The sequence below is a fragment of the Dipteris shenzhenensis genome, chromosome 15, assembly GCF_047967505.1.
Source record: "Dipteris shenzhenensis isolate YYH24624 ecotype China chromosome 15, Dip_SZ_1.0, whole genome shotgun sequence".
Classification (NCBI taxonomy): domain Eukaryota; kingdom Viridiplantae; phylum Streptophyta; class Polypodiopsida; order Gleicheniales; family Dipteridaceae; genus Dipteris; species Dipteris shenzhenensis.
The window spans coordinates 18,844,416-18,870,333 of NC_141610.1; the positions used below are offsets into that span (position 1 = coordinate 18,844,416).

General features: G+C 41.0%; 1 protein-coding gene across 1 annotated transcript; it reads right to left on the minus strand.

The window, feature by feature from the left end:
- Window positions 1-20,295: 20,295 nt before the first annotated feature.
- LOC147893493 (serine carboxypeptidase-like 44) lies at window positions 20,296-23,523 on the minus strand. Its single transcript, XM_087386303.1, has 10 exons — window positions 23,286-23,523; window positions 22,676-22,786; window positions 22,397-22,489; window positions 22,221-22,313; window positions 22,014-22,102; window positions 21,439-21,708; window positions 21,042-21,196; window positions 20,865-20,960; window positions 20,636-20,753; window positions 20,296-20,487 (listed from the first exon to the last, which is right to left on the minus strand). Exons 1-10 carry the CDS (start codon window positions 23,521-23,523, stop codon window positions 20,296-20,298), a joined length of 1,455 nt encoding a protein of 484 aa, XP_087242429.1.
- Between the last annotated feature and the right edge of the window lie 2,395 nt (window positions 23,524-25,918).

The following is a 25,918-nucleotide window of genomic DNA, read 5'->3' on the forward strand; positions in this document are numbered from 1 at the left end:
TCTGTACATAGTAGGGTCTTCCAGAAGCTCACCTGCATCTGCGCTCAGCTTCACATTTGCTCCAAAGGAACTGAAATAGGCTTATAGCCTATCATCCCATATTTGAACAGCATGTCCAATCCATACTACCTCTGCAAGAGCTATATCCCACTTGGTGATCTAATCACCTCAATGCCCAAGAAATAACACAGCTCTCCCAAATCCTTCATCTCAAACTTTTGCTTCAATAGCATTTTCACATGAATAATATCTTCATCACTATCACCTGTGATGATCAAATCATCAACATAAATGACAAGCAACATAATACATTTCTCTGTTTTTCTCACATAAAGTGAGAAATCTGCCTTGGAAATGTGAAAGACAATAGTGGCAAGATACTGTCCTATCTTGTCAGGCCATGCTCTAGGTGCTTGCTTCAAGCCATACAAGGCTTTCTTCAACCTGCAAACAAACTCAGGATGAACAGCATGAACATAACCTGGTGGCTGCTCCATAAAGACCTCTTCTTGCAAATCACCATGCAAGAAGGCATTCTTTACATCCATTTGATGTAAAGACCATCCCTTTGATGCAGCCATAGTAATGACTGCTCTTACGGTTGCCATCCTTGCAACCGGACTGAATGTTTCTTCATAATCAATGCCATATACCTGTGCATACCCCTTGACAACTAATCTTGCCTTGTATCTGTTCACAGAACCATATGCATTGTGCTTCACCTTATAAACCCACTTACAGCCAATTGCATTCTTGTCTTTAGGCAAAGGCACCAATTCCCATGTAGCATTTGCTTCCAAGGCATCCATTTCTTCATCCATGGCTTTCTCCCATTTTTCTTTTCCCATGGCTTGCTCAAAAGAAGTGGGTTCTGGTTCCTGTATCACTTTGACCATATAGGCATAGTGAATGGTTGTAAATCCATCATATTTTAGCCTATCCACAAGATACCTAACTCTAGTAGACCTGCGCAAAATAGGCTCACTTCTAGGTGCTCTCAAAACATCCCTGGTCTTCCTTACTCTAGGTGTAACAACAGAAGGAATACCCAACTCATCATCAATGCTCTGTTCTGAGCCACTGGATTCACCATCCACATAAGAGTGACCTGCATTCACATCAAACATGGGCTGATCTACCATCTCTTTTTCTTTTTGTGATACATGCATACCACTATCTGCATTGCTTTGAGGAGATTCTCCTGATCTCAATTTGCCTATCCATGGTGAAGTATGTGAACCACTGCTAGAGGACACTGCAGGTCCACTAATATTTTGTGATTGCTGCTATGAATTCTATGTAGCATTACCATTTTGTGCATCTACATCATCAATCACATTTACTGGTTTATACCAGCTGCTCATCTCATAAAAAACATCTCTGCTCACTGTAAACTTAGAGTAGAACGGTTATAGCATCTATACCCTTTCTGCTGCAGAGAATAACCAATAAAGATGCACTTCTCAGCTTTTGGATCTCAACTCCTCAACTCATTTGGCACATGAACATAGGCAATGCAACCAAAAATTTTCAAATGAGAAATATCTGGTTTCCTACCAGTATACATCTCCTCTGGCGTCATGCCATGTATTGCTGCAGTGGGAGTCCTGTTCATTATGTAAATTGCTGTAGCAACTGCTTTAGCCCAATAATAATCTGGTAGGTCTTTTTCATTTAGCATGGCCTGAGATACCTCCAATATGCCTGTTTTTCATTTCTGCAAGTCCATTTTGCTGTGGGATATGACTGCATGAATATTGCTGCTTTATGCCATGCTCCTGCAGGAACCTTGCAAACTCATTTGAGAGGTACTCTCCCCCTCCATCTGACCTTAGGCATTTTATTTGCAGGCCCGTTTCTTTTTCAACCATAGCTTTAAAAGCTTTGAAGTGCCCAAACACTTCACTTTTCTTTCTCATAAAATATACCCAAACTTTTCTGCTATAGTCATAAATAAAAGTGACAAAATAACGACAGCCTCCAATAGATGTAGCTTTAGTAGTCCACACATCAGAGTGGATTAATTCCAATGGCTTCTTACTCTCTTGAACATGCCTAGGAAATGGTTTCCTTGCCTGTTTTCCAAATTGACACGCTTCACATACCTTATGCATTTCTGCAACCTTGAATTTAGGCAATCCTACAATAATATTTTGGGCTTGCATTGATTTAAGTCGCTGTACATTAACATGACCAATGCGTTTATGCCAGATATCAATATCTGCAACTACACTGGTCCCATGTGCAAACATTGCTGCACTCAATTCAGGCATGTTCGCATCCAACGTAAACATCTTGCCCTTCTTCTTTCCTTTTGCTATCAAGCGACCGTTATTTTTCATATCCTCAACAAAGCATCCATGAGGATTAAATCTGACCTGCAAGCCCTACTCAACCATTTGACTAATAGAAACCAGGTTCTTGGTGATGTTTGGGACATGAAATACATCAAACAGATATTTCTTTTTCCCATCCTACATAGACAAAGGAATTTTACCAATCTACACAATAGGATGTGCAGTATCATCACCAATCTCCACAAATCCTGGTCTTTCCATTTTCCTTGCATCCTGCATCCATTCTGCATGACCTGTCATGTGGTTTGACGCACCTGAGTCAACATACCACACATCATTGCTTTCTTCTGCACTTGTCACAGAATTGGTCATGTGCTGCACCATAAACAAATGCTCATTTCTATCATCACCCTGTCTACTAGAGGATGCATAATTGCCTTGCTGCAATTTTCCATTCATAATGTCATTCTGCTTTTTGTAACAGTCTTTAGCCATATGACCTATTTTACCACAATAGTAGCATTCAACATTGCTGTTTGCATTTTGGCCTCTCTGCCATCCACCACGACCTCTTTGGCTCCCCCTGCCTCTAGAGTTACCACGTCCTCCGCCATAGGACTGGTTTTCTTGAGTTTGCTGCATATTTTGATTTCTACCACGGTCTCCAGATCGGCCTCCAGATCGCCTCTACCTCTTCTAGTATTTGAGTAGAAGATAGTTTCTTTTGAAGTTCCTCCTGAAGAAGATGCACCACCATTTCTCTGCTCTTTAGAAATTAGAAGAGCAAACAACTCCTCAAAATCAGGAAATTTTTCGCGGACGGCAATGGATGTCTGGAACTATGCATAATCCTTTCCTAGACCATTCAAGGTCACAGAAACTAGATCATCATCTTCCACTGGCGACCCAATGGAAGCAAGTGCATTTGCAATTTTCTTCACCTTCATGTGGTAGTCATTGATGCTCATATTTTCTCTCTGCACATTGTGCAACTCCTGCTTGAGCTGCATTTTCCTGGCTTGCGTATTTGTGCTGTACATTTTTGCCAAAGTATCCCATGCCTCCTTTGGCGTACTTGCATCCTAAATATGCACAATCATAGAATTTGAAATACTGATAGATAGCCAGTACATAACTTTTCTGGCTCTCTCATGCCATCCTTTAAATGCCTGCATTTCCTGTTGATTGGGAACATTAGGAAGAACTGGTTCTTCTTCATTTCCTGTAATGAACTCCCAATAGCCTTTTCCCATAAGGAAATTCGTCATTCTAAACTTCCATGCTTGGAAGTTGTTCTTGTCAAGCTTTTCAGTGACAATCTGTGAAAGAGAATCAGACGCCATTACAGAACACTGTAAAATATTCTGTCACTGCAAAAAACACAGCTTCTGCCTCACATGGGCAAATCTGCAAAACTGACGAAAGTGGTATTTGACCACACAGTCACTTCCTAGTGATGATTTCGCATCAACAGGCAATAAGGATGATTCTGCAACTCCCAGTATCTCTGCGCACAGGCATATGATGCAATTTCTGTAGCAACTTTTCACCAACCTGCAGAGCAGTGGTCGCACAACAAAAATAGGGCCTTTTTCTCAGAGCTTCGGAGAACTTCTACCTCCAAAACGGGCCCCGAAATGGCCTCGAATCAGAAAAATAAAGTCACCTGGGGCTTTGCCCTTCGCCCACAGCATATATTGCCCTCTCACCACACTGCAAAGGGCGTCTCAACCTGAGACAATGCACTCTTGCACTTTCCGACTGTGCTACCTGCAGAGATTTGCTCCCAAACTCGAAAAAGGAAAGCAACACTGGTCCTCTTACCAAGACACCACGAACTTGGTTTGCTTTCTTGAGCTCCTTACCACGAACTAGGCTCTGATACCATGTGAAGATAGTGGGAGAGAAGGAAGGAAGCTCACTTGCAACTTTCTCACATACACAATGGGGGAGTACACACAAAGGTGGAGACTGAAAACAGTTTCCCTCTTCTTAGTGTGAAAGCCAAAAGAACTCTAGTACAAAGAAATAGAAGAACCCTATATGTGGGTCTCAAACCAAACTCAACTAACTAAGGTGGCGTACTAACTGAGCCACGAACTAGAGTACATAAGGATAGCTGTCATCTAGCTATTATTCATGGGCGGTGTACCAACCGCATCTGCAGCTAACAAGTCGGTGACATAAATGCACAACGGTCACCCTGGCATATCACGAGTGGAGCTCGATATCTCAACACCCAGTCCTCCTTGGTAGAGTCTGGCAAGGCCTTATGCCAACTCAAGGCTACACCTTCAAGAAAATTAAGCAAAATCTCTGCCTGATCCTTCATGGACCATCCAGAAAGCCAGCATTCTCGAACAAAATCCCAAAGATAAGACTGACTTCGGGTCTTCCCCTTGGGTTCCTCAAAACAGTGGAATCTTCACCATGATGAAACACAAAAGAAAAACACCAAGATCCAAATAATATCCCAAACAAGATCCCACAGAGCCTTAGTATACCAAGACCAACTTATTATGCATAACCACTTGTTGAAAACCCTCCACAATGTGATCCTCAATAAAATCTTCAAAAATAAGTGACCAACCAGCACCATGAAAACATTGTGTATACATGCATTCAAGAATCACCCTTCTCACAATTGGAAGTGCACATAACAACTTCAAGATATTGTACTCTTCATCATTTGCATAGCAAAAGAAGTTGAAAGCATTAAGAATCACCACTCCACTGTTATAGTCAAAAACTACCCAAAGACTCAACTCTTCTTCACACCAAGCTGCTAGTGCATGAAACAATCCCCAATCTATCATTGTGCCTACTGCCGGCATTGTCTATTAACCAACATATTCAAGAGTGCAAACATAAAGGATATGATCATGATGACCCTGCAAATAGCTTGAGCATCACCTTCACAATCTTCTAGTTCTCTTAAACAGGCTGCAATCTCTTCTAACAAAGTTCTTCTAGGCATCTTCTTTATCACATCTGAAAACACATGCTTATACTAGGCATAACATGCAATCAAGTACACCCAAGACCGTTTAGTAAGGTGGGATGAATCCAATACCAAATGTACCCGACGTCTCCACCAAAAGATGTGACATGAAGTTGGGGGTAATAAATTCTACGCACCTCTTCACTTCCTGCTACTTTCAAACTGAGTGATAGAGATATTCATCACTGGGAAAGGGACATTAAAAAGAAGCTTTTATACCAAGAGACCACACCATATTTTTCTCCCTTAGATGAGAATGAAGATGGTAACATCCCAAGTGATGTTGTACTCAAGCATAAGGAGAAGGAAAGGATCAGCGGAGGCCATAATCTCAGCAAGCTGGTCTACGCCAAAGAGAAGAGCGATACGTTATTGAAAGAAGATTTTGCGGCTCAACATGACATGAACTGATATACATCAAGGAGTTGAAGGGGCTGATTGGGTCGGATGGGTAGGTTTCGAGGAAACATTGCACCTCCTTCATAGAGATACCTTTACAATTAGCTCAAAACACTTTGCAAACTATCATTAGACATAGAGGCCTATAACTTTTAGTAGAGACATGATATCAAAGATTCAAACACATATCCAAATGTGCCCTAAAATGGGCTTCGCTCTGATATAAGTTTATAAGAAACAGAGAAGCATTCGAAAAGATAAGGGCAGTTTACTGGATGGGGGTAAAAACTATCTGAAAAAGAAACAGTCATACACAGAGAGTCATAGATTTTTGGTTTGAAATCTAATACAATAACTAAAGACATAGGATGATGCTCCTTGAAGAGAGCTTCGTGATGATATAAATTTTGTTCAAATCGGACCATCGAGCGAAAAGTTATGAGCAAAATACTATGATAGGGGGTCAAACTGTCATGAAAAACACCTACTCCTCCTATTGGTGCCGACTTGGGAGAACACTACCTCCATGATTAGACTTCATCAACGATCCAAGTACCATATAGGTCACCTAGGAGGGAAGGAAGAGCTTCTTTTGTGACTTGGGAAATAGATAAACCATATATGCGCAATGAGTTGCCTGTTGGGGTAAGTATGATCAAGGGCTTGCTCTATGGTGCATGTGTGCATCTAGGGGAGTCACATGTGTGTTTGTGTGTGTTGTAAAGGCACATCAAGTGCTATGATGTGTCTAGTGTGTGACCTAAGTGATGATGTAAGACAAAGGAAATCCCACTGATGTAGGGATTGATTCCCACTGATGTAGGGGTTGATTGCCACTATGTAGGGAAGGTATTACCTTCTCCCCCTTTCTATAAGAGAGAGTCCTCTCTCTCACAATCATAATAGAGATCTACCATCTTTCTTTCATTGTGCTCTCACACCTCTTACAAGATGCATCTATTCTATCCTACAGGATCCCACAAATGGTATCAGAGCTTTAGGTTCTAGATCTAGCCTAGCCTAGCATTAGATGCTATCTCTAGCATAAACTACAAGCTTTTTCATCTTCTCCATTTTTCCTCCTTCTTCCCAAAATCTTTGAGAGCTCTATTCTCTACCTTCAAGTGACCTTTGCCCAAACCCTTTGAGCTACAAACTCCTCACGTATGGGCAAACTTCCAGTTGCAAGCAATCAGAGAAATTTCGACTGTACGCACAATGCCAACACTCACACTCTCTAACAAAATTTTGCACAATGCTACCTCTGTACTTACCTATTTGCAAATTCCTCTGAGCCCATGCTGGACGACATTGAGGGCAAGCTGCTGCTAAAATTTGAGCTCATTTGGACAAGAGATGGAGGAGAAAACGATGAAAAACTAGTCTGTCTTCTCAAGCCTGGCTATGGCGACCTAGCATAACATTGCGCCCCTCCTTGCTGGTAGCTCTTCTTTGGTGTAAGGCCTTTCTTCCTGCATAAAAATCCCCTTGAATAGAGCTATGAGCTGTGAGAATTGCACCCTCCAAGTTCTGGTCTCTGTTTTGGACAGTTTTGACAAGGTTGTGAGTTTGATGCTACATTAGATGCTACTTTAGCATTTCTGATGTTTTAAAGTGTTGAATAGCTTCAGTACAACTATGGCTATAGCTTTGCTTTAAGTTGCTACACCTGGATTTGCTTGGAATATTTTCATTTAGCCACCTCTATGAAGCATGCAAGTGAAACCATCATTGATTTGTAGTATGGAATTTGGTTACAAGTCTTTGCTATACTAAATGCTTGTACTATGAAGGATTATTTTTTATTGCTCATATTTTCACTTGTAAGGCACTAGACATTGCCCTCGGGTAAGACCTTGCCATGGAAGCTAAGACCTTTTTTGAGAAGTTGGATGGAACTAGTTTCCATACTTGGCAAACAAAAGCCAAGTTTATGCTTATGAAAAAGAAGATATGGAATGTTGTGAATGGAAAGAAGTCTACAAAAGAAAAAGCTAAAGACAAGAAGGACTACTTCAACAATAAAGCAATTATGCCTGAAGGAAGAACTCCATCAGCAAATGAAGAAAATGAAGACTATGCTTTTTAGGCACTTTGTCTTTTTTGTTTATCATCACTTGGTCAAATTTTGAGGTTCTCTGCCTAGAGTAGTACTCCAAAAAGAATATGTTACGTAAATCACCTCTGGTCACCATATGATGTAGGCCATGTGATATGTGTTTTGACCTTCCCATTTTTGTGAACCTCACACCCTTGGGAACCCTTGCTAGCATGAGATCCTAGCGATATATTAATCCTTCACCACCATGAGATGGCTTGAGAAACTATGAGACTAGATGTATCCTTGACACTGCATGAGGCAACCCCTTGTGAGGGGGTTTGTTGGGGTAAGTATGATCAAGGGCTTGCTCTATGGTGCATGTGTGCATCTAGGGGAATCACATGTGTGTTTGTGTGTGTTGTAAAGGCACATCAAGTGCTATGATGTGTCTAGTGTGTGACCTAAGTGATGATGTAAGACAAAGGCAATCCCACTGATGTAGGGATTGATTCCCACTGATGTAGGGGCTGATTGCCACTATGTAGGGAAGGTATTACCTTCTCCCCCTTTCTATAAGAGAGACTTCTTAGTTCAACTTAGAAGACAATTCCTCATGGATTCTTTGATATGCACTTCTGAAAACAGCCACCTGCTCACTTTTTCTAGGTGTCACAAGATTGCAAATTGCCAATCACCAACTTTTCCTGAAGCATTTGAGGCATAAACTCCAATGAAATAGCCCAACAATTCTAAAAATTGTTCTCCAAAAAATTCCCTCAGTGGGAAGAGTATTGCACTCATAAAAATAATCCCTTCCTGGGATACAAGACAGCTTCAAAAAAACACTGCTCACTTATGCTCACTTTCTCAGCTAAACAACGGCTCAAAATGCATCAATTGTAAGCAATCACTTTCAGCCAACCTTTGGCTTGATATGCATCAACTTGAAGGCATAAACCCAACTGAAATCTGAATGTACCAGCCACCTTTGATCAACTAGAGTCTGCCACAAGCAAAAGACGTTTTTGCTTTCGGGCCCCAAAAAAGCAACTTCCAGTGGCTGAAATTACAAAGCAGTAGGTCGTTTTTAACCGTAGATGGATAATATTCCTTCTCCCCTACTCAAACAAGGCAATAGAATGCTGGAACAGTCGAGACAACTTGATATATATGGCTGAAACAGTAAAAACGAGCTAGTATATGTCAAAATATAGCTCTCAGGGGCAGCCCACGGGTAGTAGGAGACTCCACGCAACAAGTTCGGGCTCTTGGCACAGCAACACCACAATACTACAGCCTCCTAGTTGGCTTCGCTCAACCAAGCTTTGATACCAGTTGATGGAGAGGAGGTCTTATCAGAGAGTAACAAAGAAAACGAGAACACCGAAATTTGTGGGTGCTAACCCACCCGTAAGGTCATTGTGTCAGATCGCCGTGCCATAGTGGCTAAGAGCTGGGAAAAGAAGGCTACAGCAGATTATGGGCTAGCTATGTCCTTGGCTATAGGTGAAGAGCAGCAAGCCTCTACACCCTCTTAACCATTGAAAGGTGATGAGGTTCAAAGGGCACAACACCTGGGTAGTAACATAGATAGAGTGTCAATCTTTGCCTATGTCATAGAGAGGGATGCCGTGAGTAGGCATCATAGACTGGGGGATTCTTGGAGAGTTGAAAGGCATTCAAGCATTTGAAGAAGCAGTCTTTGGAGACAGATGCCGACTTTGTTGAGAGAGTTCGCAAGAAAGAGGAAGAGCATGGGCGAAAAAAGTGGCTTGCACCCAAGCTACAACAAGTAGCCTTAAGAGGCAGATATACATGCCATGCAGATACCTATGCATTGGGATGGATCATTGTTGAGATGATTCAATTTTTTGAAGATGCCTGGGGTTATATTGAGAATGATCGAAAAATGCCTCCCTCTCATGTTATTAATGCCATTAAGCGTCATGCGCATGAACAAATGATGCATCACATTGCTGATCAAACAAAGCCACTTGCAGAGACCAATGATATCTTAAAGAGAGTAGAACGTGAGGGAGAATTGGCTATGAGGCCTATGGAAGAGATATCTCTTGCCCTTAGGCTTGCAACATAATGATAAGCCACATTTTTTGCCTTGTAATATTTTTGGGACACTATGTGTCTATCAATATGTAATAAACAAGTCTTGTTCAAAAACAAAATTATTGGGCTTGAAAGCATTTATAATTCAAAAAGATGACATTTATGTTGTGGATGTATGGCCTTTTATATTATGTAAAGATTGCAACATGTACATTTTGCATAGCATATGTAACATGATCTTTCATCTTGCATATTGCACGTGACATTTGCATCTAGTGTACTATCTCACACAAGATGAACTCACAAATATTGAATTTGATGAATGTAGACTTTGCATACTGCACTCAGGACATTTATCTATACTGTGCTATTCGAACTACAGTATCCACACTACATTGTTCGAAAATGTCGCAAGGAGAGGATACTCCTCCGTACACGGAGGAGGAAGTTTCCAGAAGAGCAGGCAAGCATCCATTAATGCAAGAGGAGGCTAAAGAGGAGGCTCGACATACGGAGCATCAATGATTATAGTTCGAGCGGCTGCGTAGGGCTGCCAATGCAGCACTCGAGCATGTGCCAGAGACTATTGCACGTACATCTCTGTACACTCAACCTAGAGGTCTGTATGTTTAATAATTCAATTTTTTGTTTAAAGATATTGCCAATAAGTATCTGACTAGCAATCAACACCATGGGCATTGGTTTTGCTGGCATGCAATGGAAAGAAGTAAACAAGTTGGTCTCCAAACAAGAGCTCTAGGCAATCTGGCCCTTAGAGGCAGCCTCAAGCAGTCAAGTGAGGAGATGCAAAAGAATAGAGGGAGATGGAAGCACCCCAACCCAAGGTTTGGACCAGCATGGGAGGTGGAAGATAGCCAATTGCCAAGATGAACGATTCGGCAAAATGCCAAGGAAATCTACATCGAGGTATATGGAAGCCCCCACACCATAATGAAATGGCAATGTACTTTGCCAAATTCTTGTATGTGCACTTCATTAAGGGTATACAGGTGGACTTCTCCTCTTACAAGGACAAGCATATGCATGGTCATACAGAAGTGACAATCACCCAATCACAATTGTCCAGGGCATTGGAGGGGGCGCGTGGCCCATTGGAGCAACAAGTGGTGCAACTTCGCAAAGAGAATGTGGCCCAATTCGAGCAAGTCCAACGCCTAGAAACTGAAAGACCACTAACTGAGCCAGAGTTGCAGAATGAGATTATTGCTCTACATGCCCAATTGAAGAGCTTAGAGGACCTCAGCATGCGGTTGCGGCGGCAAGAGGCCCACGAAGCATGTGCAACACTAATTGTAGATGCAAGCATGGAGGCGCGGTTAGCTATTTGTCAACATCCATCCTCACAACCATATGCCGTGGAACCCCTTTCCTCCAATAGCCTAGACAATTGCTTGTGTCCAATATGCCAATGCTTGCTTGATAATTGTACTGGCTATTACTCTCTACCTTGTGGCCATAAATTTCATCTTTATTGTCTAGTAGATTACTTGCCAACTAGATCAATTTGTCCACTTTGTAAAGCCTAACTATCAATGGCATTGTACATGGTGTTGGGCTTAGGACAGTTGTATCTAGGACCATGACATTGAATGAAGTTATACATTCTCTTTATGATGGAAATATATGTATACAATCTCTTTATGATGGAAATATATGCCTTTGTTTTAAGTTCATTGAAGTTCTATGATGATGTACTATATGATCTAGTGGAATTCATTTATTTGAATGCTGCAGGATTAATTTATATGCATCCAATGTTCATAATTATTTTGCACTATGCAATCCCTAAATCCATCACATGCAATCCTAAAGTCACATGCCTCCATCACATGCAATCCTAAAGTCATCAATTGGAATAATGTCAATATATTATTTCTTAATAAATAATTTAAGGAATTTAAAACTTTATGCAATCCCTAAATCCATCACTTTAAATTCTAAAGTCGTTAAAAAAGAATGTATCCAAAGACAAACTATATAAAGTAAACTTTTATCATGATAAACTATACAAAGTAAACTTTAAAAGCATTTTCTATTTGCCATTGAAATATAATTATATTACTTTCATCACAAGCTCTCTCTCTCTCTCTTTCTCTCTCTCTCTCTCTCTCACACACACACACACACACACACACACACAATTAAAACTTATCTCTAAATTCATTAAAGAAAAATGCTACCAAAGACAAGAAATTAAACTTTGCACATGCTTCTTTCGCACATTGTCTCGCATAGGATTCTATTGCATATGAGACAGAGTGGTATGCCAGTTGCCATGCTCTTGATCAATTGAACTTGGTGAAGAGCACAACAATTGGCATTACCACCAAGAAGCCTATGCAATGGCGACATGGAAGAAACAAAGCCCAAACCCTAAACACAAGATATTTACAATGCACAACAAGACAATTCTTATTTGACCCTAAACCGCAACCTGCAATAAAAAAACAAGAACACATTTAGAATACAATGAGACATTCAAAACCCTATTGCCATCATTGCTACAATTCACGAGTCACTATCCTCATCATGTTCATCAATGTCCTCATCTTCAAATCCATGTGGAAGGAGAATATTATTTCCTTCATCTTCATCAGATTCATCCTCCTCATCGCTACCTCCTTGGATGTTGCACCATCAGTCCCAGTTTCCTCCTCTTCTTGGGGTCCTCTTCTTGGGGTTTTGAATTTGCAACGATGGGACTGCTTCAGGTTGTATAGAATTTGGTGGGATATCGTAGATCCATTTTGGAACTTTCTCCTCATATCCCACATCTCCTAATGTTTCTAGGATTTTATGATTGGCATAGATGTACACTAATTTCTCTGCCTGATCCTCTAGAAGTCTATTTCATAAAGTACTATGAATGTACTTGTAATGACTCTTGTATCTTTCTGAGGCCGAGTTTGAGCATGTCTAAGAAAGGACCCTCATTGCAATCGGTTGTAGAAGCTCACATATGCCACCATTCATCATCCACCATTTCCAAGAAGTACGTAGCAAATCTCGTAGTTGCTGGGCAATTGCAACATGGTATATGTCCCCAACTTCTTTACATGTGAGGCATCAATCGATGTATGGAAGGCCTCCCCACGTGGCAATATAACCATCACATTTAATAAAGCATGGCATTTTATGCTTGTCCACCCGTCTGAGACAATTGTGCATCCGGTGTTATGTAGTTGCTCAAAAATGCTACGATTTATGTGCTCTTTCTCTTCTGCATATGCCTTATCTAACAATGACGTATGCAATGTGTGGTAAGAAGGTGGCTTGAAGCCCGGCCCATAGTTAGCAATGCAATTCCATGCAACTCTCATATCAATGTTATCGACCATACTCAATGGGGATATTCTGACCGCAAGATTGATCTACCAAGTACATACTATGCATTCTCCAAGTCTTGAACCTGAATGCTCTCAACTATCATGGGTTGCCTCAAGTTAGGAGTAGCAGTTGTTGATCTAGCTTCACGAGCCATAGGTCGTGATCTATCTTGCATGCTACTATCCACACAAGGAGTTCTGGCATGGGAGCCTACAACACTTATACTTTCATCATCGTGTATGCTTACAGACTCTAAGATTGCAACTTCTCTATCACGGTGTGAGCTACTGCAGTAGCTCCTGGGGCCACACAATGCTGAATGCTCTTTCTTGAGTCACCAAGCAAGTGGCCCCTTATGTGAGGTGCTCCCTCAGATTTTTGTATTCCACAATACCTAGCATCGATTCAAGATTGTGATCTTTGGGTTGCTGTCTAGTTTGACTATGTTTGACTATGTATATGTTGGATGATGAGCTTCATTGACAACAATGATGTAACCTATTTGATGCTTGAAGGTGACTCAGTGGATGAATGAAGTTTCCATCATGATAGTTGAAGTGTATTTACATTTGGATGATTGCCTTATGCCATACATTCATGAGCTTCTATGTACAAGAGTAGACACTGCCCTTGTTTTACTAATAAGTGGTAAGACCCTCTTCATATTTGATTTATGTGAATGCATATGGGATGCAAGAAAGATCAAAGGGCAAAGGAGTTACAAGAAGGGCTACACCAAGAACCTCTCCAATGACAATGTACCTCACACTATGGTAGCTTGGAAGAGAAGGAGGAAAAGGACAAGATATGCTATCAAAGGGGGGAATTTCTCCACATCTTCAATTTAGAATTTTTGTGTGTGTGGTCAATAAGGGTTCTCTGCCTTGGAATGTCCCCCTCAAATGATTGTTAGTCTTATGTTTTACCTTGTTAGACCTATGGGGGCTTCCCATGCATAGTCATTGTCCAGTCTTCCAAATTGTAAACCAAGAGAAACCAAGAGACCAAAGACAGAGTGAGATCATGTTGGGGTGAGGATGTCCAAATGAGTCTACTGCTGATGCAACTAGCATGAGTACCAGGTTGTGGATCATGTGTGTTGCCACTAGAGGTGGGCAAGCCATGAAGTTTCCCATGGACTACTGCTAGGGTTGAGATCACCAATTTGTGGGGTGGTATGAAGGAAAAATAATGTAATGGATCATACCAAGGTCTTTGGTTGTGAGTGATCATGTGAGTGAGTGTGAGAACACATGTGTGTGTATAGGTGTGCTCGAGTTAGGTGTGACTGATGATGTGTCAGTCAGTAGGTGTGATTGAGTGAATATAGGAGTGTGGTGTGTGATTGAGAGATTCTAGGAGACATTGGTGGTCTTCCTGATTGAGATGATTGTGGATCTAGATTCCACCTACTCATGGCCAGTTGCCTATATGTACTCCATTCTATATGAGTAGATTCCACCTACTCATGGCCAGTTGCCTATATGTACTCCATTCTATGAACGAATCAATTGCTCATTGCCTTCATACTTGTGCCATTGTCTCTACCTCTTGTCTACCTCCATCATGCTTCCATGCTTGCACCAACAATATTCGAGATGAGAAGGATTTCCACCTCTGTATGGATGACCACCACGTCTATATCTAGGGAGAAATGATGCTTGCGAGCAACACAATCTATCTCTAGATCTACACCATCCATGACAGTTTCATGAGAGTCTTTACCGTGCTCATGTCATTGGGTATACTCAATCAAAGAAATACATGTTTGATCAAAATCAATCTCATCTTTGTTAGAAAGGATGGTAACGATATTATCATATAATGGATCCTTGACCATGTGGAGAAGATGGGTTACCAATTGATATCGCGGAATAGTTGCACCAGCACAGCAACAAGGGAAAACTTTTAAGGCAAGCTTTTTCGGGCGAGCTTTTTTAAGCGAGGTGAGATTTTTTGGGAATTTTTCCCCATAGGCGAGCTTTTTCAAAATTTCATCAAATTTATTTTACATTAGGCAAGATTTTTAAATCCAAAATAGGAAGCAAATATTAAACATTTGGTTACTATTTCAAGACCTAGCATGCACCGGTCTGAGGCCCAAATAGCAGCATTAAAATGTACACTTACACCATCCATATTCTTTAGTTGCACTGTGTTCACAAAAATAATAAGCAGAATGGCATAATGTCCTTCAAGTTGAGGTTTAGCCAATGTACACTGAAACCATCTTCTTTAACTACATTATTTATAATTTGCTCCATTTTTTTGCACATTTCTCATGTAGATTTTGCAAGAAAGATACGAAAAAAGTGTAAGCAAAATGGTACTATGCCCTTCCAATTGAGGTCTAGCCAATGTCCATAAATATTTGCCAAAACCAACATTCGATGTAAGATGCACAAACATATACATATGTAAGTGCATATATGTACATGTTTAATTAATGACATGACATATGACCTTAGGATATACCTTTTCCATAGTCAACGTGAGATGCAAAAAGAAGTGAGATTTTCCCTAAGATACATTTTCCCTACCCAATGCAATCTGCAACTCATGATCCCTTAGGATAGGTTGATGCACAAACATATACATGTCTGCATCCAAATGAAGCACCCTCAGAAATACAAAGTGCATATGCTTGCAAGCCAAGTATGCCTTCTTCTTGTCCACCCTATCTTGAAAGTCTGCGCATGTGCATCTAGGTGTTTCCTTGATGGAGTTTCAGCAAAAGGGGAGTCCGAACTCCGCACCACAAATATCCCATGCTCCATGGATTTGACAACACGTTGCTCAAAAAGATTTGCATGTAGCGCATATGCTCACTCAATTCTTTGCCTTGTAGCCCTTGAAATCTTTGAGTGCCGGTAATATGGACGACGTCCTTCTGGGGTCATCATTGGGTTATGCTTGTGTTGTTCTAACATTTCTTTGTCAACATCATGTTGCTCAACTTGTTGTTCTTGTTCGCCACATCTATTGTGCCCATCTACCCCTTGTCCTAATGTACTTGATGTCATCTCTAGCTTGAACCAAGCATTCATTAGCATGTCCACCTCCATGTGTGTTAACAAAGTCCCCAACTGTATTGGCCATGTGTGAGGCATAGTTTTGGGGACTGGAGTGATGTTGCTATCCACCTGAAGTTCCAAACGAGGTACCGGCAAGAAAGGTTGAAGCATTTCTGAAATTTTATGCCATAAAGGACAATAATGAGCTCCCAAACCATACTTGCTAGTAGCCACAGAAAAAGATAAAAGAGTGCCATCATCCTGAAGTACATCCGCCACAGAAGCAATACCTTTGAAAGATATAAAATAAGGATGCCTGGGTTCTTGAATAGCCAAAGGAGGGTGAAATACTTTGGACCAATAAATATTCTTAGCCCTCAAGGAATTTCCCAACAAAGAATCCCTACCATTCCATTCCAAGTGGGATAAGATATGCTTCCAATCAAGAAGCAAACGAGAGACAAAAGGGTAGCCTCTGATCTTGCCTTGAATAGAGCCAAAGAGAAAACCCCACTGTGTAGGCAAAAGTTGTTAGTATGTTTTCAACACACTTCAAAGGCATCAAAATCAAGGTTGACATACATCCAAGGTCTTTTGAATTTCATTTTAGTTTTTATAGGGTAACAATTAATCACCTCCCAAGGTGTGCCAGAGGGTGATGGTACGATCTTCTATGACATCACTCAGAGAGGAGGCATCTTGATGGATGCATGGGGGAAGGACATCATGGCTTTCATGCACTCTATAGTTGCTAACAACTACAGAGATTGCTTTATTCCATAAAAAGAGCATCCAAAAAGGTTGGTTGATGAGACCATTAACGATGTACGCTCTAGGTATCCCAATCCCCCCAATGTTGAGTTCACAGAGAAATGGGCAAAGTCAAAGATTTACGTTATACTTGCCAATAAAAGATCTTTTCTTAAGAGGCAGGCACTAGCTGAGATTGCCAGAAGAGAAGGAGGTCAACCACCAAGGGGCCAGCCCCACACTGCTCATAAGCATGAGTGGAAGAAAGCAATGAAGGCACCGAAGGCAGAGACCCCAGTCTGTAGCATGTGGAGGCAGGAAGGATCCAAATAGGGCAATATGGAAATGTGCATTTTGGAGAAGGGGATATTGAATCATGGGAGGCCCAATTTGTGAGTATCGATCTCAAATTATATTATGTTTATGTGGTTTATTAGGAGGTTATTTCTTTGTACTGACCCCTCTACAAATTGTGTCATCTTAGAGCTTGATATCGTGGGAAGGCACCCTTTTCTTGTCGAGAAAGCCTACCATCATGGACATCGCAGAGGACATACATGGAGGCACTTCTATGATGAGGGGTTGATTATTGAGAAGCAGTATATCCAGGCTATTGGAGCGCCCCCTAGGTATTTAAAAGTACTTAAATAATGTCAATATTATAAATAAAGATTTGATTTTTCATACATTGATACATGTTGTCCCTCGTTTACAAGCCCTTGGGGATATTCAAGAGGAAGAAGGCGAGGATACTAAGAAGGGAGAGAGGACGCGGATGACTTAGATTAGTTGTAGAAGTAGTGCTAGAATTAGTGCTAGCTACTCTTTTTTGTACTTGAATATGTATATACAAGCACTTTTTGGGCTATGAATTAATATACACTCCTTTTATTTTTTTGGCATTCAATTTCCTTGTGCAATGTTCTATCAATGAATGCCTTGTGAACTAAATGTTTTGGAGTTGTAATATTTTATTTAGAATTGTAATCGTCGGCTATAGACGTGTGTGGAATCATGCTAATCAAAATGCGGTTGGCTGTAAGAATTGAATTACACATTGTAGAAATGGGATTTGTGCAACCACACAGCATACACAGCATTCTGTTTAACCACATAGAATTCCATATGCTTTTTTAAAAAAAAATTATGCAAAGCGTCTATTAGCACATCCTTTTGTTTTCTTTAAATTTCTACAGAGCATCTAATATCGCATCTATAGGCGCATCTGTCTGTTATATAGATGTGCCTATAGATATGAGTCTGTAGACGTGCCCATAGCTTTTTTTTCAAATTAAGGAAACACATCTGTGTGTGTGTTTATGGATGCATTCTGTTGTTGTGAGATGAAGCATGTGACTACTGCTTTGCATTTTCCAATAGAGGTAGGGGGACCTTGCAATGAAACAATGCCTTCTAGCCGTGTCATATGAAGAAGGAATACAGAGCCATTAATGAATGGACTCTTGAGACAAAAATATGGTAGATGGGATTATCAAATGAGCTCGGGGAGGTCACTCACAAATATGTAAGCATAGCACATGAGTTCAACAGAAGGGATTTTCAAAATCCATTTTTTACACACCTTTTACACACAAAAGGGTACCATTTAAAGGGGGTATTCACACATTGAATAGAAAAAGGGTGTGTTTTATTCATGAAAAATTCACACAATAGGGAATTTTAAATTAGGCCTTGAATGAGTGTGATATAGGGGATTTACATATAGTGAACCCCCCAAGCAAATGAGGCACTTCTATATGGGAGAATCAATTCTACTCCCATTCTCTTAGATTTTTGTATGTGTAACTTGTGGATAGTATTAGGTACTCATGGTTATTGGAGCCATATCATCAAACATATGTCTACATTAACTCCCTTCCACAAAGATCAAATTGCCTTCATGTTTAGAGAGTTTCTTATTTATAGGTTGGCAATAAGCTTAAGCTTTCAAACTTTTCCACATCTTGTTGATCTAATTCTTGCTACTATTATTATGAAAAAAGTTGGGGAGTAGTGTCCTTGATTGCACAAATAAAATGACTTATTATGGTTTTCAAACTTGTTTCACCTCCAAGTTAGAGATGAGTGAAGAGTTGGCATATGTAATAGAAAAGCCTTGTCCCTTATTCAAAAGGTTGGGTAAGTTCTCTTTGCAAGTTTATTATTAATCTTCTTTTTTTTAATGTATATTGTGTGCATTTACTTTAAAATGTATCTTTCCTTGGTCATGTACATTTTGTTGTATGGTTCTCTCATTTACTAGCTGATCTACGTTTGCATTTGAGTTATCATAACTTGTGGCATCAACTCAAATCCACTTCAGGGTAAAAGATAAGAGGGGAATTTAGTTATGGAAGTATTGTGCGTTGGGCAAATCTTTTAGGAACACAACTATGGAAGTGTATGCCAATGGGCAAAACTTTTCCCAATATAGAGTTTTAAATATTAGCACATGCTACCATTTTCAAGGATTCAGTAGGTTTAAGTATACTTAAATTCCTATACAGGTTTTTATCAAATAGATTTGAAAAATCTAACCTTATAGATGGGTCCAAACGACTTGTGGCAATCAATTTGAGTTCGTGGAACGAGCTTTTCTAAGAAAGTTATGTTTATTTTTGGGCAAATTTATCAAATTCAAAGATGTAAATATTAGCCGAGGCGATTTGGACAAGGCTTTGGATTGCCCATTGGGCTAATATTTGCACCTAATTTTTTTCTTGATCTAATTGCAAAGTACTTTGTAATTTTGCAAATGTTTCAGGTCACAACAAATCATGCTTCCTCTCCTTCTTACTAACTATTGCTCCCTTTTGTTGTGAGACTCTTCAAGAAGTTCGACTAGCTTGTGGTTGATTTTTCATCCAAGTATTTTGTGACCTAACTCACAAAGGATTTTCCAACGTAGGGTTCTAAAATTATTGTGAGAGCTTTGATAGGGATAGCTTCTCTAATAGCATGTGTAACATCATACGGTGGAAACTATAGGGTATTCTAGAACATGTAAGTGCATGGATTTGTGTAACATATGCCCATTACATAACTTCTTTAGTACATGGATTTGTGTAACATATGCCCATTACATAACTTCTTTAGTACATGGATTTGTCTAACTATTGCCTATTACATAGGTTCTCTAATATCATTCTGTGTTCAAAGATGATTACTCTTTGTTGGTGCTGTTATATTTGGTAATTAGCAACATGATACTTGAAACTTGGAAACTTGATTATATATGAGATTTGATTATGCTGACATTGATAAATGAATCTTGCTCTATGCGCCTTGTTAGAAGCGAGTTTGACACGATTCAAAATGGGGAGACACAAAGAAGAGAGCTTTGATGTATGCAAAGATGCATGTTATTTGGTTGATCATTGCTCATATTTTTTGATGGTCCAGCTCTTGCCTTCGTAACTGCAGTGATGGCGAGTCCAGTGGTAAAGGCTCGCCTGTTAGCAGGCTCTTGAACAACGTAAAGCCGCGAGCTGGTTCATTGTAGGACACCATGTGTCCTCCTCCTCGCACCGTCGCATAGCTCAGAGGTCCATATACTTGTGTCCATCCACCCACCTGCAGGCCACAGATTTTCGGCAAGAAGGAATCGATTCAGCATCAAGAAGGATGAATCAGAAGGGAAACCGAATGATGCAAATATATAGCTTGAAAAATCACACGAGAGGGAAATGGTTTTTCGACTCTCTCACTCCTTTTTTATTACCTGTCCACCTTCGAACCAAGCACTGTAAGGCACAGTCGTGTTCAGGTTCATGATTTCCGCGAGTTGATGAATCTGTCGCCTCGTCCCACTCAACGGAATTAATGAGTTTTGGTCTCCACTGCGCAAATCGGTGACCCAGGTAGTTTCAAAAATTTCCAGCTCGCCCAAGTCCCTGGTGCTTGTCTGTCAAGACTACTTAAATCATGCAACCAAAAAAAGTGTTTCTCACCTGTATGCGAGGATGGAAACTCCCGCCTCGAGAATGTGAGCTAGAATAGGCAACATGGAGTCATCGACCCTCGATAAGTCATAGACAAGCGATATTCTGCCAGAGGTTCAAAATGGTTCATAAGAAGCCCAAAAAAGAGAGCGGAGAGAGAGAAATAGAGACTAGAGAAGTCTATACCCTTGGCTGCAGTAGTACCAGCGGTAGGGCAAGACAGTTGTATTTGCGTGAAAAGCATGCTGAACTGACGGCAGATTCATGTAAGCCACCAGCTCGTCGTCCATACAAACGTCAAGTGATCCATCGGGTATAGATGATACTTTGTTAATGGGAATCTGCGATCAGAATGTCGAGGAATTAGTTCGAAGAAAGGATCCTGCAAAGCATGGCGGGCATATTTGAGCAGAAAATAATTCGGAGAGACAACAAAAACATGGCGGGAAGAGATAAACTAGAGGCCTAATGCCGACGCCACGGATCAATGGTAAGGCGGTCTTAAGATAGACATCCGCCGGTGGAAGCAAGTGACGGTAATACACACCGGCTAGTTAATTAAAAGAGAAAAGGTTTTATGTACCTTGAGGAATCGTTTCAGTCGCCGGACTTGTTCGTTGGCAGGGGATAGGCAGACGTCGATGAGGATGTCGTTGGTATCGATGAAATCGGTCAACTCTCGAGACCTCTCGGCTGTTGCTGCAATGCAGGCGTCTGTGCGAACCGAGGAGATGGAAAAGTTGCAGTTGTTCATCACCGCTGCATAGGTCTTATCGGAGATCATGCCGTGGCTCCATTGGAAGAAGGCACCCTCGGAGACGTCGATTAGTCCGTTGAGGAGCGGATTGCCAATCTGTTAAGACAGTGTCTGATTAGTGATTGACGGAGAGATCCACAGAATGTACAATCAACGATCGACCGGAATCCGAACACACTAGAAATCGAAAGAAATGAACAGTCTACAGTCAAAATAATTCCAATCGATGAGCGACACAAATCAGAAATCCAAAAGAATAGATAGGATGTCTTCTCGCAAGCATAGTTAGAATCAAAAAGCAACACAAGAAATCGACCCCAGAACGACACCAGAAATCAGAAAGCCAAACGCTGTCTGCCTTATTAAATTTTCGAGAAAGGGGAAAAATTCGGGCGACATACCGCTATGCCCTTTAAATTGAACACAGTCTCGTCGGCTTGCTCACTAATGTAATCCACCAACACAGCTGCGAGCTCAAAAGCGAAATGGCCTACACGAAGAAGGAAAACAGAAGGGGGTTTGATATCACCACATGCGTAATAAAACATGGATGATCCATCTATTTGCAAGCAGACGAAGAAAATGAACTAATGAGAAGGATGATACACCTCCATAGCTCTCGCCTGTGATGAACAATTCGCGCCCCTTGTACTCTGGGAAAGCTTCGAACCAATTCAGCAGAAATTGGAAGTTTTGCGCAACTGCATCCATACACGGATCGATTCTCGGTGAGACATTCACAGGAACTTCAAATCCTGCAAAGATTGCGAGTTCTCATCCCCACCGGTGGATGTGTCGTTGGCGATGTAGTCGGAGCTCGTGTTGGAGTAAGACCAGCCGACTCCCGCCGGAAAGTCCCAGTGTAGCATGTTGGATACTGTTGAGGCAAGCACCAGATAGATACAGAAACGAATTTTGATTGAATTTCTGTTCGTGAGCGTAGACTAGCAAGCTGTCGGCCAATCACGAGGTATGCATTAAGACAACAGATTTAGTTCTACGCCGTTTCATTCCAAACGGTCAAAGCATTTATGCTGCGGAGCGGAGTCTTGTAGGATAGAACCTCTGTTCCATGAGAAGTCGTTGGCTATCAGCTCCCCGCTCTCTTTGCTCACGAGGAACGGTCCAATATTTTCCCTGAACCCCCCATAGCCGACGGAACTGCACCCAGGTCCTGCCGATACACAGTCCAGATTATAACGAACAAATAACACACAGAAATCATTTTTTGCTCGATCCAGTGACTGTCGTCTACTGCGGGCTCTAGCTTAAATTAGGGCCTCACGTGAAGACGCTACGCAAAATTAAAGATTTCCGGCGTAAAATTTGAGAACCTTGAGACAACACCTAATCGACAAAGTCTTGGGAAATCTTTCTTTGAAAGAAAATATTCTTCCTACAGATACATCACGTTATCATGGTACTGCAAACGTTAATTTTCGGCTCTAAAACTATTCCCGGACAGCGGGAGTGACGAGGTCCTAGATTGGGAGCGACGAGGTCCTAGATTGGTATTTTCTTCCTACAGATACATCACGTTATCATGGTACTGCAAACGTTAATTTTCGGCTCTAAAACTATTCCCCGACAGCGGCAGCGACGAGGTCCTAGATTGGGTTAATGCGTGCAAAAGCAACATGATTTCCAGGAAGGATTTGAAGGAGAGGCGGGACCTCCATTGAGCCAGAGGGTGAGGGGCTTGGAGGAGGGATCCGTCTGAGCTTCGACGAAGTAGTAGAAGAAGGTGAGGCCGGAGGAGGGGTGGACGGGGAGGTAGCCGGAGTATTGGAGGAAGGAAGCGGGGGGCTGGCCGGGGAGCGACGAGATGATATGAGAAGAAGGCGCAGCCATGGCTATGGCGACGACGTTCAACAGTACAAGAAGCACGAGAAGAAGCATCAGCAGCTCCATAGCCATTAATCTGCACTAATTCCATCTTTAACAAAAACACTGAGCATTTTAAAGCAACACCAAAATTGTGTCTATTGTCTTATGCATGCTTTACGTGCACCAGCTTCCATCGTACATACGTTCCCCGTGCTCACTACTTGCTCCGAGATGAGATCTCAAGCGTTGGACCACGTCACATCATACCAACTATTAGCATGACCCCTCAACAACAACGATCGACTAGAGACCCGCTTCGGTGGGTCTCAGGGAGGATTTTCGAATTACCCCCTCGACTGTTGGCTTTGTACTTATTAGTTTACTCTATGCATGAGTATTTTATCTTGGAGCTCTCTCTCTCTCTCTCTCTCTCTCTATATCACAGAACACGCTCTCTCTTAGTGCACATGTCATATTTCTCTCTTCATCACACACCCTCGTGTGCTTTGAGTGCACCCTCGCAAATAAGGAATATAGAGATAGAGATAGAGATATAGAGAAGAGATGATTATATAGTGGTAGGTGTTTCTCTTTACCTTCATAAGAGAGGCTGCAAGGATGGGTGCCACATGGCATTTCCCTTTTAGTGCAACCTCACAAATAAGGAATATAGAGATAGGTTTATAGAGAAGAAGTGATTACATATTGGAAGGTGTCATTGTTTAGGATTTCTAGCCTTAAGGTATGGACTTTAATATATACCTTTGTAAGACTAGAATAAGTTAAATCATACAAATTTAGATTTTTTGTTGTTCTAAAGATAAAAAATCTACACATAAAATAAAAGAGAAAATGAAAGAGAGGGAAAACGAGGTAAACAAAAACTTTTATGAAAAACAAAAGGAAGACATACTTAGCAAGCAAAGCAACACTTATGTTGTCATCAGTGCCAAAGCATAAGCAGCTAACACACTTATGGACTATTACTCTAAAGGGCAAACACACTTTCTACTCGCATCAAAATGCTATGGAGCAAAAGCGACAACACAACAGGATCACATATCACATATTTCCACGATACTTGAAGGTGTAAGGTTTGCTCTCTCCAATGAATGAACGAACTGAATGTTCATCTTGTGCTTATCCTTTCCACTTTGACTTAGCAAAGTGAAATCAGAGAGAGCTAGCACATCCGTCCTTCAATGAGTAGTGCCATAGTGCATCGCCCTTCGAGTGCCACGTGTGACCTTAGATCTCTCTCTCTCTCTCACACACTCTCTCTAAGTAGGTGTAAATTGCATTGGAAGGAAAGGAAAATAGAAAAAGCAAGTGACGGTGAAGGAATATCGGGAAAGGTACATGAGTAAAAGAGAGGAGAGAAAAGAGGTGAAAAGGTGTATGTGTGTGTGTGTGTGGTAGATGGACCATTAAATAAAAGTAGGGACGAATGCCTATTTTGGCAAAAGTAATGTAAGTGCGGTGTCATACAAGAAACAAAGAGAGCCTCCATCTTTAGAGAGAGATACCTAACAAAAGTCAAAAGCTTCAGGATAAAAGACCAAAAAACATTTAGGACCTCCACAAGCAAACAAATACCTTAAACCCTAAACACATTAGAAGACCTTAAACTTCTACTAACCCACATTTAAGCCTCATACTAACCATAATTTGCAAGGTCAAATTGACCAAATGAACTAACTTCAAAACTATGGCCCTGGTTAGCAACTCACTAACCAAGTCATCCCTTAAGACCCTTGCAGGGCCAAAAATATAGATAAATATCTTATATATAATATAAAACCTCTCTCTCTCTCTCTCTCTCTCTCTCTCTCTCTCTCTCTATCTATCTATCTATCTATCTTCCATGTGTTAAATACTTTCATGATATTTGAAGGTGTAAGATTCACTCTTCAATGAATGAATGAAATGGATGTCCAGTTTGTGCTTTCCCTTTCCATTTGGATCTAGAAAAGTGAGTTCAAAGAGAGCCAATTAAATCCCACATGGGTGCCACATCACATTGTCCTTTGAGTGCCACATGGCAACTTCTCTCTCTCTGTCTCTCTCTCTCTCATCAATAGCAATAACTAATAATCTAAGACTAATTGATGCTAACTGGTGCTTGGATGTTTGAAAACGTAAGAAAACATGCATTGACATAGAATTTCAACAAATTATCTCACCACTTGAAGTCCTATCACATGGTCTGAAAATTTTGAGATTAAAGCTAAAAAATGCCAAACTATGTGAAAAGGAAACCTCCCGGAAGGTCCCCATCCCAGCAGATTTGTCCCGACATTCACCACTTAACTATGACAAGGTCCTAGATGGGGCTTGGACAACACTCATCCCCCCTTTTTTAATTGATATCAAGCTTAAAAATGCCAAACTATGTCAAAAGAAAATCTCTCGGGAGGTCCCCCATTCCAGTTTCATCCCATTAATGCACACTTAACCATGTGGTTTTTCATAAAGCTTC